At 41.9% G+C, this 16,866-nt stretch overlaps 1 protein-coding gene across 2 annotated transcripts in view; it reads left to right on the forward strand.

Annotated features, from left to right (window-relative positions):
* Positions 1-16,866, forward strand: part of VTA1 (vesicle trafficking 1) — a 329,615-nt gene that overhangs the window by 181,611 nt on the left and 131,138 nt on the right. For both annotated transcript variants that reach the window (XM_068232038.1, XM_068232037.1), the window contains exon 4: positions 11,992-12,067. In XM_068232038.1, coding sequence (XP_068088139.1) covers positions 11,992-12,067 — 76 coding nt within the window. The remainder of the gene's footprint in view (positions 1-11,991; positions 12,068-16,866) is intronic.

Consider the following 16,866-nt stretch of genomic DNA (forward strand, 5'->3'; position numbering starts at 1 on the left):
CAGAGAGAGGGCACAGAGACAGAGCTGACACACACAGAGCAGGCACAGAGACACAGACAGAGAGCTGGCACAGAGACAGAGAGAGGGCACAGAGACAGAGCTGACACACACAGAGTGGGCACAGAGACACAGACAGAGAGCTGGCACAGAGACAGAGAGAGGGCACAGAGACAGAGCTGACACACACAGAGCTGGCACAGAGACAGAGAGCTGGCACAGAGACAGAGAGCTGGCACAGAGACAGAGAGAGGGCACAGAGACAGAGAGAGGGCACAGAGACAGAGCTGACACACACAGAGCAGGCACAGAGACACAGACAGAGAGCTGGCACAGAGACAGAGTGGGCACAGAGACAGAGCTGACACACACAGAGTGGGCACAGAGACACAGACAGAGAGCTGGCACAGAGACAGAGAGAGGGCACAGAGACAGAGCTGACACACAGAGTGGGCACAGAGACACAGACAGAGAGCTGGCACAGAGACAGAGAGAGGGCACAGAGACAGAGCTGACACACACAGAGTGGGCACAGAGACACAGACAGAGAGCTGGCACAGAGACAAAGAGAGGGCACAGAGACAGAGAGAGGGCACAGAGACAGAGCTGACACACACAGAGTGGGCACAGAGACACAGACAGAGAGCTGGCACAGAGACAGAGCTGACACACAGAGTGGGCACAGAGACAGAGCTGACACACAGAGTGGGCACAGAGACACAGACAGAGAGCTGGCACAGAGACAGAGAGAGGGCACAGAGACAGAGCTGGCACACAGACAGAGCTGACACACACAGAGTGGGCACAGAGACAGAGCTGGTGCGCAGAGACAGGGAGATAAATAAATAAATCAAACATGTCCATTACCTCCTGCTGGGCTCACTCCTGGCCTTTCTCCTTGAGTCTGATGTCTGTTAGGCTCCCTGTAATGCTGTCAGCATGGCTCTTTGCTGGGTTCTTGGATGCAGGCACCTCTCTCCACTTTCTATCTCCTCTGGTCTCTGTGCTGTGCAGGGGGAGGAAAATCGTTCACTCCCAGGCATGTGCAGATCTGTCACCAGGGTCAGCTGGGCTTTATCTGTTCTCCATTGTCCCTCCACTAGTCTTCTCAAGCTCTTCTCTGCAAAATCTTCTATGCTCTCTCTCTCCAGCTTCCTCCAGTGTGTAATCTGATGACCCTCCTTGCGTCTCTCCACTCCTCTGGTCATCGGCCTTATCTATCCTATCTCAGGTGCCCTGCTTCCTTATCTGTCTTTCTTCACAGGCTTGAGGCTTCACAGGAGGCGCCTACTGATGACGCACAGTGTGTCAACAGCACAGGCAGCAGGAACTCTCGCAGGGATTGACCTGCAGGGCGTATTTTGCATAAGCAGAAAGAAGCTTTCCCAGTGATCTTTGCAGCTTGCCCTGCAGTTAGCACGTGACTTGCCGAGGCAACTGACGTCACAGGGGGCAGGGCTAAGTAATTTATTACATATTATACAGTTATTTACATCTTTTTGTACATTTATTGTACATTTTTTGACTGCAATTTCTAACAGGGATTTCAATGCTCTTTTTTCAGTTTCTGAGTTCAGTTCCACTTTAAGGTTCCTTTTAATATGTAATTTGACCTGTTAAGAAGTTTTTGATTGAAATATTTGGCATCATTTATTTTGATATTTGGTAATTCCCTAAACCTATGCTGTAAAGAACAAGATTTTTATGTGTATTTTAGGAGAAATATTGTCAGCATTCCTTAAAAAAAACCTAAAGTCTAGGTTAACAGTGTGACCTTGACTTGCATTCCCAGGAAATAGCGGAAGAAAACAAAAACAAAAAGTACCGCACGTTACGATCATGTTGCGTAATATACAGTGAAGCACACAGTCAATGGAAAGTATGCTTCATTTCTACTTTTGAGGTGCCCATTTACTGGTAACGCACTGCATGCTGTGCGTTACCATACTGCAACCTGTTATACCGCAACACACCTGCCAAATTAGCAATTTTTAAGTATGTTTTTCTCCAAAATGTTACATGCAGCACTTTTGTGCTTTGAATAAAAGCCATTTAGTCTGGTGAGAAATAAACCATAGGATTTAATAGTCCCAGTTCTTTTCAAAACACTGTAAAGCACTGGCGATCAAAAAAGCTCTTCAAAAGGGCTCTCTGTGTTTAAGGGATTGCAGAGATGTTGTCCAGATTCTTTAGACTATGGCTTCAATTCATCAAAGGCTGTTCGATAACAAAAACCAAGTCGTTAAAATACAGCATTCGGTATTTTAGACTTTTGTGTGTGCTAATTCATCAATATTTTCACATGTGCGGTAGATGTTCAGTAATTACCAAAGCGATAACAGCAGTTCTATGTTGTTATGCTGTTCTCCGTGCAGGGAGGGCATTGCAAAAGAAAAAAGGCATCCCTGACATCCCTTTAGATGTGCATGTTATTCTGCATCTGCTCTGAACCTGTCCAATTAGACATAGCATTCTATTTACTTGCCACAGCTTAGATGAACTGCCAAGAAACATTACACATTCCCTGCTTAGGTCATTTTCTCACCAGCTCCCACTAGCATCTCCGCATATTCAAGCAGGAACTCAAGGGGTTACACTACTGAAGGGAGGCAGAGGAAACATCTTTTGTCCTTTTCTCTCTGCTCGCTGCCTGAGGGGTAGGTAAACTAGACCCTCCCATAAACCCTGTGCTTCCTATTATGGTGGAGTCAGTCAGAGGGATATCCACACGGAAGCCTTTCGAAGATGATTATCGCAACCTCAGGACAGCCGATAATTATCAAACACATTCCTGTGCTACCGAATGCTGTAATCTCGATTAATTGACATTTACTGACGTGTTGAGGTATTTACCGCACAAGTCAGTAATTTACCTCATTGCTCGGTAATTTGAGCTTTTCATGCGGTAACAGCCTTGATGAATTGACATTTTCGTAAGTGCTCTGTAAAATAAGCTGTTTTTAGCATTACTGTATGTGGTAATGCTTGATGAATTGAACCCTAAGTTTGTTTTCTATCATCGTCCACCCTTAGTAAACCAACCCCCTAGAGTAGCATAGAATTGTAAAACTTTGTTTATTACTTGTATCCTTGAAATAGGCACACCTCATTGACACTACACACACCTCTTAGAGCTTGCTGGTGTCCCCATCAAAAAAAATTCTGTATAAAAAATAAATAATAATAAAAAATATTCCAAAAGATAATCTGTAGGCCAAATACTATGCAGAAAATACATCTAAAAAACCTGAAAAATCACTGATAAATATCCCTTATGTGTTTAGTTTAATATGCACAATCCATTCCAGATCAAAGCATCTTCATAGTAGTCCTGTGGATAGTATGATAATACACAGTTTCTCTTCAATTGGTTGCAAAGAGGGTTGAAGACACTGGCACTAAATGCAGCAGGGACGGATACAACCACACTGGGCTTACCTGCAGCGTGCTCCAAAAATATTCCACAATTCAGTCAGTCAGGTAGAGATGAAGAGAGATGGGCACAGCTGCTAAAATACCCTTTATTAGTGGCTGGGTAGACGCACACAAGTTACAGCAGTGGGGGGGATGGTGAAGTCTGACAGCTGTTTCGCAGGGACTAGCCCTGCTTCAAGCAGGGCTAGTCCCTGCGAAACAGCTGTCAGACTTCGCCAACTTGTGTGTGTCTACCCAGCCACTAATAAAGGGTATTTTAGCAGCTGTGCCCATCTCTCTTCATCTCTACCTGACTGAACAGTGTCTCTTCAATATGATATATGCATGACCGTATAGTTTTCAGGTCTATGCTAGAGATGACATAGTTCTGTATTAGGCACTTACCGGTTTGTGTCTTTTGTTAAAGCAAGTTCAGTAACAGCGTCCTGGCCGGTGACTCTGCGTATATCGGCGGTGTTCCCTGCGTCAACCAGCGGCTTTGTGTGTTAGCCGCGATCGCTTCCTGCCGGGTCACCTCTGACCGTGACATCACTTCCGCAGTTCAGTATGCTGTGCTGCTTTGCGTTTCCCTCTCTCCCTTGCATATGGCAAAACGCTTCCATGCGATCTAGCTATAGCACACTGGATTGAGTTTAAAAGGGCGATGAAGGGCTGGCGGCCGTGGAGCCTCATACAATACAACAAACGGTCCGCGCGACTTCAGATCAGAATTTACATTTTTCAACGGACTCTGCCTTCTTCCTCAGTGTTTTTTAGATATATTTTCTGTATAGAATTTGGCCTACACAGTATCTTTTGGTATTTTTTTTTTTTATTTTTTTTTTATACACAATGTTTTTGATGGGGACACCAGCAAACTCCGTGAGATGTGTAGTGTGATTGTCAATGAGGCATGCCTATTTTAAGGATACAACTAATAAGTATAAAGTTTTACAATTGTATACTACTTTCCAGGGCAGCTTGTTTTAACACTTTCTCCGTGAAATAAAATACTGATTATATACGGAGGTAACTATTTCCTCTCTCATTTGCCTTTGTAAGTTGTGCATTACTTCTTTTTAAAATGTGATGGATAACATAACGGGAGAGAGAGAAAGACGAAGAGAAATTTATGGCAGTTTTTATGACTCCGTAATAAGTTGGCAAACTCTGAGAGAGGGTTTGGGATTTTCAAAAGGGAAGCAATGTATTGAGGGCAAGATGTGATGTCAAAAAAAAAAGGAAAACCTTTGTGAGAGCAAGTATGCTTTGGGGTGTGAATGATTAATTAGACAGCCAGCAGGGATCTGTGCAGTGGTTACCTGATTCTCACTTTCATCCATCTTGCTTTCATAATTTATAACTCCTGATATTCACCCTTATACATGGAGGCAAATCTTTTCTTTAAGAAATCACAGTTAATGTTATAATAAAATAGCTTGCATAGTCTTGCTGATATACAGAGGTTCTCTTCACTGGTTATGACTTCTTTGTGGTTTGACCATTTTGTGGCTTTTGCTGTTAGTCCAGAACACTAATAAAGTCTTGTCTTTGTCAGTGCTGTTGTTTTTTTGTAAGATCATGTTTACAAGTCACACATCTGGGACTTGTGAATTGCTGCAGGGATAATATTGTATATAATACCAATTTCTGTAGGGTTTTGTAGGAACAGCTGCTTTTTATAATGAAGTGTGTGTTTTGTTGTTTTTATTTTTATTTGTGGCATCCATGCTTTACATTTCGCTCACATTTACAATTTAGATATCGCTGAGTTTCAGATTTATTCATTCTTTGTATGTGTTTGTTCCTTGCATAAGGTTTTTGAGCACACACAGAACATTATAGAAGAGTTAATCTACTTAGGTAGATGAAAGCAAAGGCTCAATTTCTGCCATGAATTGAGGCCATGCTGTGGCTGTAGTGTTTGCTTTTTCTCCACTGCCAGTTGCTGACATCTGTTTGATTTTACTCAGTCTGTTAAATTTAGCCAGAATAATTTTAGAAAGGTATACTATGGTAATAGAAAGCTTTGCATGCTTAACCGACAAGTCTATGGAATAAGACTTTGTTCATTTGACCTCATTTAGGTTAGAGATTAAAATGTATTATATAACCCACAGGAGGATCTTTACACAATTTTGACATAAAATGTAATTCATATTAAATGCCTTTATTAGACAGCAATCATTTAAAAAATACACACTAACCACTTCGCATCCAGACCTTGTTTTCCATTTATGGACCAGAGCAGTTTTGACAGTTTAATTATGTCCTTATTTAATCAGAAATAACGTTATCCCTACTAATGACACAGAAATGAAATATATATATATATTTTTTTTCAAGACAAACTAGGCTTTCGTTGTATGCCATTTTTTTCCCTTGAACAATTTTGTTTTGTATGAATTTTAATGGGAAAACAAGGAAAAAATTAGAAAAAACACTATTTCTCAGTTTTACCAATTCCAGTTTAAAAATAAAAAGTGCTACAGTAGATATAAAACACACATTTTGTTTGGCTATTCTTACTGCTTATCACAAAACTTAGATTATGTTCCATTCACAATTTATGGTGAAGATATTTGATACTGAAATAATGCTACAGAGTGTATTTTTCACTATGAACTGAGAAAATAAAAGTATTTTTAATGGTAAAAATCAATCTCATTAGCTCAGGAAACATATATATATTCCCATTCACCAATTAGTGCTGCATCAGATAGTGCCAGAAATGTGCACAGGAGCAAGCCCTATCCTGCACAGCACTGCTTCTGCTACAAAACTTATATCTACTGACTTGTGGCTTAGATGAAGTCACAGAGGATTTAGATATACTGTAGTGGTGGATAAAGTGGTTAATATTTTAATGTATAAATAATTACCTCAGTAAAGTATGGTAGTAAATAAGTACAATTACAATAAGTGTATAAATCTGTAAATTGTGTGCTATGAGTGGGCCTTCACTGCATTGGTAGAATGGCACCCAACTGTTGATAACCTTGCAAAGCATTAAGCCCCCCAAAAGAGTAAATATGTAAACATGCAACCATTGCAACTCTCTGCTCTGTAGGCTAAAAGTTTGTTCCCGCTAGAGTCCATCAGAAACTCTACTGCACAATTCATCCACCTCTGCTTCCGCTTCTCCAGCCCTATCTCGCTCTGTTACTTCCCTCACTGGCTGCCAGTTACACAAAGGATACAATTCAAAATCCTGACTGTCGCCTATGTTCTCTTCAAAACTTCAATTTCAGTTACCTTCCTACATACAATCTTCGCTCTACTAACAATATTCTATTGTCTTACTCTTTGGTCGCCTCTTCCCTCCTTCAATACATTCACCACTCGCTCACACTTGCCTTTTTTAGGCACATCCTGAAAACTTACCTCTCCTACCTAGGACACTTCAACCACTGACCACTATTTTTACCATCGCATACACAGCTTCACTTTACCAATTGTCCTATCCCTTAAATGTTTAGACTGTAAGTCCAGGGCTCTCTTTCCCCTTCTGTCTCACAATACCCTTCTGTCTTCCACCCCTATGTAAAAATCTATAGTTGATTTATTCATCAGATGTAATCCACAATTGTCTTCTATTGTTTACTGGTGTGTTATTTACTGTGTATTGTTATACCCTGTATTATGTTGTACAGCGCCACGGAAAATGCTGGCACTATACACTCACCTAAAAGATTATTAGGACCACCTGTGAAATGTATCATTAATGCAGTTATCTAATCAACCCATCACATGGCAGTTGTTTCAATGCATTTTGGGGTTTGGTCCTGGTCAAGACAATCTCCTGAACTCCAAACTGAATGTCAGAATGGGAAAGAAAGGTGACTTAAAGAGAAACTCCGACCAAGTATTGAACTTTATCCCAATCAGTAGCTGATACCCCCTTTTACATGAGAAATCTATTCCTTTTCACAAACTGACCATCAGGGGGCGCTGTATGACTAATATTGTGGTGAAACCCCTCCCACAAGAAACTCTGAAGACTGTGGTACTCCTGGCAGTTTCCTGTCTGTGAACCTTGTTGGATTGTGGGAAATAGCTGTTTACAGCTGTTTCCAACTGCCAAAAAAGCATGCAGCAGCTACATCACCTGCCAACAGTAAAAATGTCACCATGTAATAAATGTCAGAATGTATATCAGGGATTTTAAAAATTTTACAATGGGCAAAAACTGACTAAATCATTTATACATAATTTTTGTAAAAAGAAGCACTTTTTTATTTCATTATTTTCACTGGAGTTCCTCTTTAAGCAATTTTGATCGTGGCATGGTTGTTTGTGCCAGATGGGCCGATCTGAGTATTTCACAATCTGCTCAGTTACTGGGATTTTCATGCACAATCATTTTTAGGGTTTACAAAGAATGGTGTAAAAAGGGAAAAACATCCAGTATGCGACAGTCTTGTGGGCGAAAATGCCTTGTCAATGCTAGAGGTCAGAGGAGAATGGGCCGACTGCGTCAAGCTGATAGAAGAGTTGACTGAAATAACCACTCGTTACAACCGAGGTATGCAGCAAAGCATTTGTGAAGCCACAACACACACAACCTTGAGGCGGATGGGCTACAACAGCAGAAGACCCCACCGAGTACCACTCATCTCCACTACAAATAGGAAAAAGAGGCTACAATTTGCACAAGCTCACCAAAACTGGAAAAATGTTGCCTGGTCTGATGAGACTTGATAGTCAGAATTTGGCGTAAACAGAATGAGAACATGGATCCATCATGCCTTGTTACCACTGTGCAGGCTGGTGGTGGTGGTGTAATGGTGTGGGGGATGTTTTCTTGGCACACTCTAGGCCCCTTAGTGCCAATTGGGCCACAGGCCTTTGGCTACCTGAGCATTGTTTCTGACCATAAATAGCAAATCGTTACACAAGAGGCACCCCAAGATGGTTGCACTTTTTTGTTCTTCAGTTCTCACACTGCAGCCATTGTAGAGGCGTATCCTTCTCACCACATGCAGTATATCTTAGACAACCAGTGGCGCTGTATGATCAACGTCAGAATGCTACTATGCACTTGTTCCACCTCCAGAGATCCCACATGGGACTCTTTCACTCCTAAAAGTGCAACTCAGTGCACCAGAAAAAAAAGGAGATAAGGGATTCTCTCAGTGGAAATTTCAGAAGACAAAATTTATTTCAGTAAACAATTCTCCAGGAATACAGCAAATAAAACTCACATTCAGAGGGTCCTACTCCAGTAGGGATCCTCTTGGCAATAATCGCTTCCCACTCAGTGTGGTACTGTAGCAAAATTCTTGCGATCAGGTAAGCAGCATTGCCCGCTCTCATCCCCTTGTTTCTGACCATGTCCATCCCTTCAAGACCACCATGTACTCATCTTCGGATGGCTACTTCCAGCGGGATAATGCACCATGTCACAAACCTCGAATTATTTCAAATTGGTTTCTTGAACATGACAATGAGTTCACTGTACTAAAATGGCCCCCACAGTCACCAGATCTCAACCCAATAGAGCAGGGGTGTCAAACTCAAATACAATGTGAGCCGAAATTGTACGCTGGGACCTAGTCGCGGGCCAACCTTAATGTTTACTGGCCACCCTCCTCCCTTATAAAGTTTCCAGGGGTCTAATGGCCCCCCTTCAGCTCCTCCTATACAGTTCCCTGGTGTTTAGTGGTCCCCTCCCTCCCCTATACAGTTCCCTAGCGTCTAGTGGTCCTTTCTCTCCTATACAGTTCCCTGGTGTCTAGAGGCCCCTACCCTCCCATATACAGTTCTATAGTGTTTAGTTATTTTGCCCATCTCCCTCATATGGCTTCCCTAGTGTTCCTGGCTTCACCTCCAATATAGCTTCCCTAGTGGTCTAGAGTGGGCCAAACATAATGCAAAGTGGGGAAACCCCTTGAGGGCCAAATCTGAGGCCTCCGAGGGCCAGATTTGGCCCGCGGGCCGGAGTTTGACATGTATGCACTAGAGCATCTTTGGGATGTGATGGAACGGGAGCTTCGTGTCCTGGATGTGCATCCCACAATTCTCCATCAACTGCAAGATGCTATCCTATCAATATGGGCCAACATTTCTAAAAAATGTTTTCAGCACCTTGGTGAATCAATGCCATGTAGAATTAAAGCAATTCTGAAGGCGAAAGGGGGTCAAACACTGTATTAGTATAGTGTTTCTAATAATCCTTTAGGTAAGTGTATAAATCAATAATTATACTAATATTAAACATGGAATTTATCTCCATAGTATTATTTTATTGCTACTATTGCATCTAGTTACAACTTGAGCTTTCAAGTAATCATGTAACTTCTTCAATGTCTTCAGTGCTTTTCAGCAATATTTTTCAGCAATGTTTCATCAACTTCAATGTTTGTCAGCTGATCAAGACAACAGTTATTCAGGATTTTGATTTGTAAGGAAAGGAACTTCCATAAAAATATGGGACATTTGTATGCAGAGACTTGCTGCCAGGAAACATAAAGTTTTTAAATATTGATGTAAATGTATAAAAATCTACTGAAAACACTTTAGTAGCAAACAAAGTAATGGGAGCAACAAAGTTCAGTGTTCTGTCTGCAAAATGGAAAGGAGGTTAATGCTCAATAGTGGTTTGCACACGCAGGGCCGGATTTAAATCTCTTGACTCAATAGGTACAGAGGTCCTCTCGGCCCAACAGCACCTCTGGAATCGTACCTAGTGTGCCCAATGCTAAATTTGGCACTGGGTACATGTTTAAGGCACTTATATGAATGATAGTCCAATTAATGTTCCTTCTTTTTCCCGTTACAACAAGTCTGCCACTTCTTTCCAGAAAGTAACATAGACATGCACAACTAACTGTTCTAGGTGCCTTCTTTGGAAGATCACGTTACTCATGAGGAATTTCTTACGTTTTAAAAAATATAATTGTTTATATGTAAACATAAAATTAGTCAATCCAGCGACACTACAGAACACTTATTCCTCAGACAGATTAAAGGTTTTGGCCTAGTTCACAGTGCTCAGTTGGGTTGCACAATAATTCTGCATGTCAATTCACTGTCCATACAATTCTGTGTCGCTGCACTGCATTGTAACTGATCGTGTTATTCCATTTTGCTGCATGCAGGCTTTTTATTAAAGGAAACCTGTAACAGAAAAAAGTGCCCCTCGGGGTACTTAACTCAAGAGGGGAAAGCCTCTGGATCCTATCGAGGCTTCCCGGTCCTCCTCCATCTCATGGTGCGGTCTCCCTGGGCCCTTCCAAACGGCGGTCAGGTGAATATTTACCTTCCCGGCTCCAGCGTAAGTGCAGTAGCGGCTCTCGGCTAGGGATCAGATGGAAATAGCCGATCCCATTCGGGCCCTCTCTACTGTGCAGGTGCACAGCGCATAGGGGAGCCGCTGCTGCGCTGGAGCCAGGGAAGGTAGATATTGCAGGTGCTACAGCTTGACAAATTGTTGGCTGTGGCTTCGGAGGGGCACAGCGAGGCCACCGGGGGACAGAGGACGACAGGGGAAGCCTTGATAGGATCCAGAAGCTTCCCCCTCCCGAGGTAAGTACCCCCCAGGGGCACTTATTTTTGTTACAGAGTCTCTTTAAAGTCTGTGTCTATTCTCCATTAAAATGCATGCGTTATGCCACTGACCACTGTGAGCCTAGCTTAATAGTATATGTACTTTAGGACAGCTAAGGTCATATTATTATTATTATTATTATTATTATTCATTTTGATTTATAAAGTGCCAACATATTATGTGGCGCTTTACAAAGTAAGAAATAAACATGGGGTACGTAATAATACAGACAATGGTTTACACTAATATATAAAATACATAAATTCAGCATTCTTCTTGTTACATGGTGTAAGAAAGGCAAAGTCATGTATCATTTTACTACTGATTATGCAACTGTAGTCAGGGTTATATTTAGTAACAATGTATGATTGTATTTAGTTATAAGTACAACTAAGCTTTGCTAAATTGTACAATAATTTTAGAAGTTAAAAAAAATATGTACTTGTGTGAGGGATAAGTAAAAAGGGAAATGCATATCATTTTTTATGCATTAATCAAAAAAGGACCAGAAAACTATGCTGTATAAACGTATACACAAAGAATGATCAGTTGATAATAAAGCTTTGTTTGTTAATCCTAAAATGTTTATCATCACTCATATAATTCGAAAGTTTATAGAAATCATTCATATGGTACAACACCAGGTTACCATTGCTTACAAATCTATACTATTATTGCTTAATGGTTGTTTTGGACAAAAAAATGTGCTTTCTCAGGTGGAAATTGTATTCTACTTATTTGGCCATATCCCCAATACCTGTATTTTATTGTCTTTATGATTATGTAAGCAACATTTTTGATGTTGATAATCTGGTTTTATTATCAGCTGATCCCTCATAATTCATGCATGCTGTCTGCTTGCCAAAAATAACTTATTTTTCTGGTCATTGGCACATGTGGTTTTCTTTGCTTAGTTGTCACAAATACAGTATGTTAGCAGAGATTTGGAAAGTTAACACTAGTGAAAGTGTTAATACCACAAGCTTAACATTTTTTTAATTGTGCTAATATTTTTTTCTCTCTCTTTGCAGAAATATGATAAAGTCTTTCTACACAGCTAGCCTGTTGCTTGACGCTTTAACTGTATTTGGTGAACTCACTGAAGAAGTAAGTTGATGGCGTCTTTTACACTTGTTTTGATTGACAGAACAGCTTGTTTTAGCTGGATTTTACTGCACAACAGATTCTTTCATCCACATTGCCTCTCTTTCTCTCTGTCCATTCTCACAAACGCAATAGGAGTATGCATTTTTTTTCTTGTGACTTACACAATATACTTCTGGTATTATAGTCATTTCTCTATTACAGAAAATAATTTCAGAGAATTACAAAGGCTGCTTTGTTGGGTCATGGCGGATTAACTTAGCTTGAAGCATTTCTTTTTCTTGTATCTTTGTGCTTTTTTTGCCCTACAAACCCCTTTAATAATTTCTAGACTTGGGACGTGCTCTTTTTTTCAATAAAAATTGACGTCTCTTGGTTTAACCCAACATTTCATCTTTTTGCTTGTATTACTTTCTGAATCATTTTATTGTACATGTATTTTTTTAATCATTTGTTTATTTCTACCTGTTATGTGATGTTTTACAGACCTGAAGGTAAATGTATTTATTAAAAAAAAACACACCAAAGGGTCCTGATTCTAAATGAAATACCTCCAAACATTTAAAAACTTTGGAATCTACAAAATCAGAGACCTGATGTGAGAAAGCACTGGTGGAGAGGCATGTCTATAATTCTGTGTTAGGCTTAAAAAGGTGTCCATTCCTGTCCTGTCAGTTTCTGACAGTTGGCATCAGTTATGTATGCGTTTCTATGGATTTCCGGTCCAGTCTTGTGAGTTTTGTATCAGTTTTCTATTGGTGTGTTCACACATAAAAGGTGCACATTTCCAGTCCAGTCAGGTAACACTGATAGAAAACTGTTGCAAAACTGACAGGACAGAACTGGACCAGACAGGACATAAACAGATTTAAAGGGGAGCTGGAGAGAGAGGTATATGGAGGCTGTCATGTTTATTTCCTTTTAAGCAATACCAGTTGCCTGGCAGCCCTGCTGATCCTCTACCTCTAATACTATTAGCCATAGCATGCAGCAGATCAGGTGTTTCAGTGGTTCAGACTTTAAAGTCAGATCTGACAAGACTAGCTGCATGCTTGTTTCTGGTTTTATTCAGATACTACTGCAAAGAAATAGACCAGCAGGGCTGCCAGGCAACTGGTATTGATTAAAAGGAAATAAATATGGCAGCCTCTGTATACCTCTTACTTCAGTTCCCCTTTAAGTGTGATCCAAGCCTTAGGGAAAATGGGACATGGGAAATAGAGGGGCGGATACAAGCTCTCAAGTGTTACTTTTGCTGTATGAATCTTACTAGCCCCAATACCAGTTATCTCACACCATAAAAATAATAGTTTTCCCTGGTAGAAGTATACAAACGTTGCTGTATTAGTAAATACAAAAAGAGTGCTTCAAAATATATACAAAGTGATCATAAAAATTGCAACAGTGATGTTAGCATAAACTAGCCTCAATGTTAAACACTTCTACACTCGCACGTAATAGGCTCAGGGTGCCCCACTTAGGATATTGCATGACACAGTTCAGACTATCAGCAAAGCAATATGCCAAATATGTCTGCATAAACAAGGTTGGGACAAGCAGAATTGTTGCTCATTTAATGGCATGAAGATTATTATACACTTGCACAATGTGCTTCATGTGTCTGTTCTAGACCAGCTTATTAGTTGCGGCTTGTACCTCCAGCTCCCCTATAAGTTAATTCATGCAATTCCGTCTGCAGATCTTCTCCTTGCTATTTTCAGCAGACAGCCACCAGGTCAGGCTTAGCTGAGGGGGGCCCTGCAATCACTGGACTTTATTCCCATACAGCCATATAGATGCAAAGTTCATATGTTGTCATCACCTGTGTGCACAGATCTTTCCTTAATTGAAGCAAGGTAGAGCTGAGCAAACCTTGCATATCAAGCCCGACTTAGTTGTGTATTCGGACGCTGCGGTGTGCACAGCCATGCTGTAGTACGGTCCACGCAAATAAAGAGCAGTGGGTCGAGGAGTAGGCAAAGTGATGCTGAAAAGTTTCACCCAGCATATCTGGGTTTTGTCAGAGTGGAGTTAGAAGGGAAGGCTTAAACTCTAAAAGGTACATTGCTCCACCCAACCTCAACAGCTACTGTATATAGAAATTAGCTTGCACATGAGAGTTAGGAGGGCACAAGTAAAAACGTATGTATCAGTTAAGCCCATTAAAAATCATTAAATTAGATCCATACATCCTAATGCAACACTCCCACTTTTTCCACTCTGTTAGTTACTCAAGAGACCCCTCCCCAAAAAATCAAGAAGCAATAAAGTCCCTGCACTGCTCATCCAGCCTCACAATAGCACCTCAGTGAAAAATCGACATTAAGGCTGTGGGCCCCAGCTGATAACATCACCTCACACCGCAGGAGCATATCATCTGTATGGGCAGGGCAAAAAAAAACAAACGCCCTATCAATAACCAACACCCACAAATATAACACTGTGGGACTGTGACTGGCTTTAAAATGTTCAATGATGACCTTGGTTCGCCACTAATTATATCACATGTTCACATCATATGTTCCAATAAGGGGATGGGGTCTTAAAGGCATTTACCTTCATAGTACCTCCTGCATGGGCTGATTAGAAGATACAAAAGAAGTCTACCATTCTCTCAAAGTCTACAGAAAGAATCCGCTTAAACAGTGAATAATGTTTCAGTGTGAATATGAGTGTGTAGGTGCTGAGGCATTAGAGAAAAGAAAACCACAAAACATAAAGCAAGCTAAGCAGTTACATAGATTAAATTCACATTATGGTTATTTTGCATTTATTTCAGCAGAGGTATGTACCGTTCAATTACCGTATTTTTGGGACTTTAAGATGCTCTGAACTATGACGCACCTAGCTTACAGGGATAAAATCAGGGGGAAAATACTAAACCTGGTGTGTCTATGTTGTGTCTATGGTGCAGGGGTGTCTTATGCCCCCCCCCCCCCCCAAGCTGTCTCTATCTATACTACACTGCTCAGCTAAACTAACCTCTGCTGTCCCCACTAACTACACTAAGCTACACTGTCCCCTCAACCTACACTAAGCTACATTGTACCCAATAACCTACACTAATCTACACTGTCCCCACAAACTATACTAAGCTACACTGTCTCAACAACCTACACTAAGCTACAGTGACCCTACAACCTACACTGAACTACATTGTCCCCACAACCTACTCTGACCCCACAACCTACACTAAACTATACTGTCCCCACAACCTACACTGACCCTACAACCTACATTAACTATGCTGACCCCACAATTGTCCTCAACATTTATAAAATCGGTACTTGTTGCAGAAGCGTGCTGCCAGGTACACAGGATCCTGGGCTGCTGCGGGTCTGGAACCAGGGAGTCTCCAGGTCCTCTCCAGTCTGGCAATGGCTGGGCTGTAGTAGGTTGCAGGGACATCAGTCTGGATTATCAGCGGTGGTGGAGAACTGCTGGAGCTGCCCATGTGGTGTGCCCCCGATCATAGATCGAGCATAGTGCATCTGGTAAGCCCAAGTTATGCTCATCAGCCCTCCATAGCGGAGTCGGAGAATCCGCTGGATTGGAAGCTGTCTTCAGGGACATCCGACCCGGAGTCAGAGATCAGCAGTGACAGTTGAGAACTGAAGGAGCCAGGAACTGCCCATGTGGTGCACCCTCGATCATAGAGCGAGCACAGGGCATCCGGAGAACCCGAGTGTCGCTCTTCAGCTCTCTATCAATTTCGCCGGCGGAGAAGCGATAGGGGAGCAAGAGAACTACAGGAGCCTGGAATTGCCCACATGGTGCACTGCTAATCACAGAGCAAGCACAGGGTATCCGGGGGGCCCAAGTACCGCTCAATGCGGAGATGAGCCAGGGAGAGCTAAGGAGCCCGTGTGCTGCTCAATGGGGAGGTGAGCCAGGGAGCCAAGTGCCGATCAATGTAAATGTGAGCCCTACATTGGGTAGGGTGAAGTCAGCAGAAGAGGCGTGATGAAAGCTTGGAGCCCCATCAGCCCCACCATCTCACACTGATGATGCATGGAAGCAGGATGCAGGACTGTGAGCATAGGTGAGGGCTTCTGCTACATCCTGCACCTGCTTGTGGGGGGCACCTGGCCACACATTCGGACTATAAGACGCAGATCACAGATGCAGCGTATAGTCTGAAAAACACAGTATATCTTAAAAACTGGGCCTACTCAAATCTACTACTACAAATGCACATGCTCTTTCCAAAGATATTTAGCCATTCCCCATATGAAAGCCTTGTTGTACAATGGGTGTACAATGGAATTTTGTGACGCAATTCAGCCAGCCAATCAGGTTTTGTCCTGTTTTCTTTGTGTAGCCTTGGATACATTTTGTGTCTAGATAGTTATAAGGCCTTCAAGGGGCAAGGAAGAGTAGCATTGTTCACTTGAATGGGGGCCGCATGTCCGCAGACATTGAATATCATCACAAGTACCGGTATTTTTCTACACGTAATGTGGTAGAAGGAGGATTAACTAATGGGATTGGGCTTACATCACAGTCATTTTACCCGGGCCCAGGAGTATGAACAGTTGCTATAGTCCTTGTTGTCAACTGTAGTGTCATACTGTTGTGTGCTGTAGTGTGAAGTCACTGATAAGGTATTCCTGGTATGTTATGGGGTGTAAAGGCACCTCAGGCTCAACTCTGTTAACATGGGGCCTATGTAAACACACTCAAATGAGATGTCAGGCAGAACTCATGGCCCATACTCACGGGCAACATTTGTGGCCTGTCGCCAGCACACGTGATCGTGTGCGCGACAGGTCGGCGACAACTCGTCGCCAGGTCCCTCCGTG

This window comes from Hyperolius riggenbachi, chromosome 4, assembly GCF_040937935.1.
Source record: "Hyperolius riggenbachi isolate aHypRig1 chromosome 4, aHypRig1.pri, whole genome shotgun sequence".
NCBI lineage: Eukaryota > Metazoa > Chordata > Amphibia > Anura > Hyperoliidae > Hyperolius > Hyperolius riggenbachi.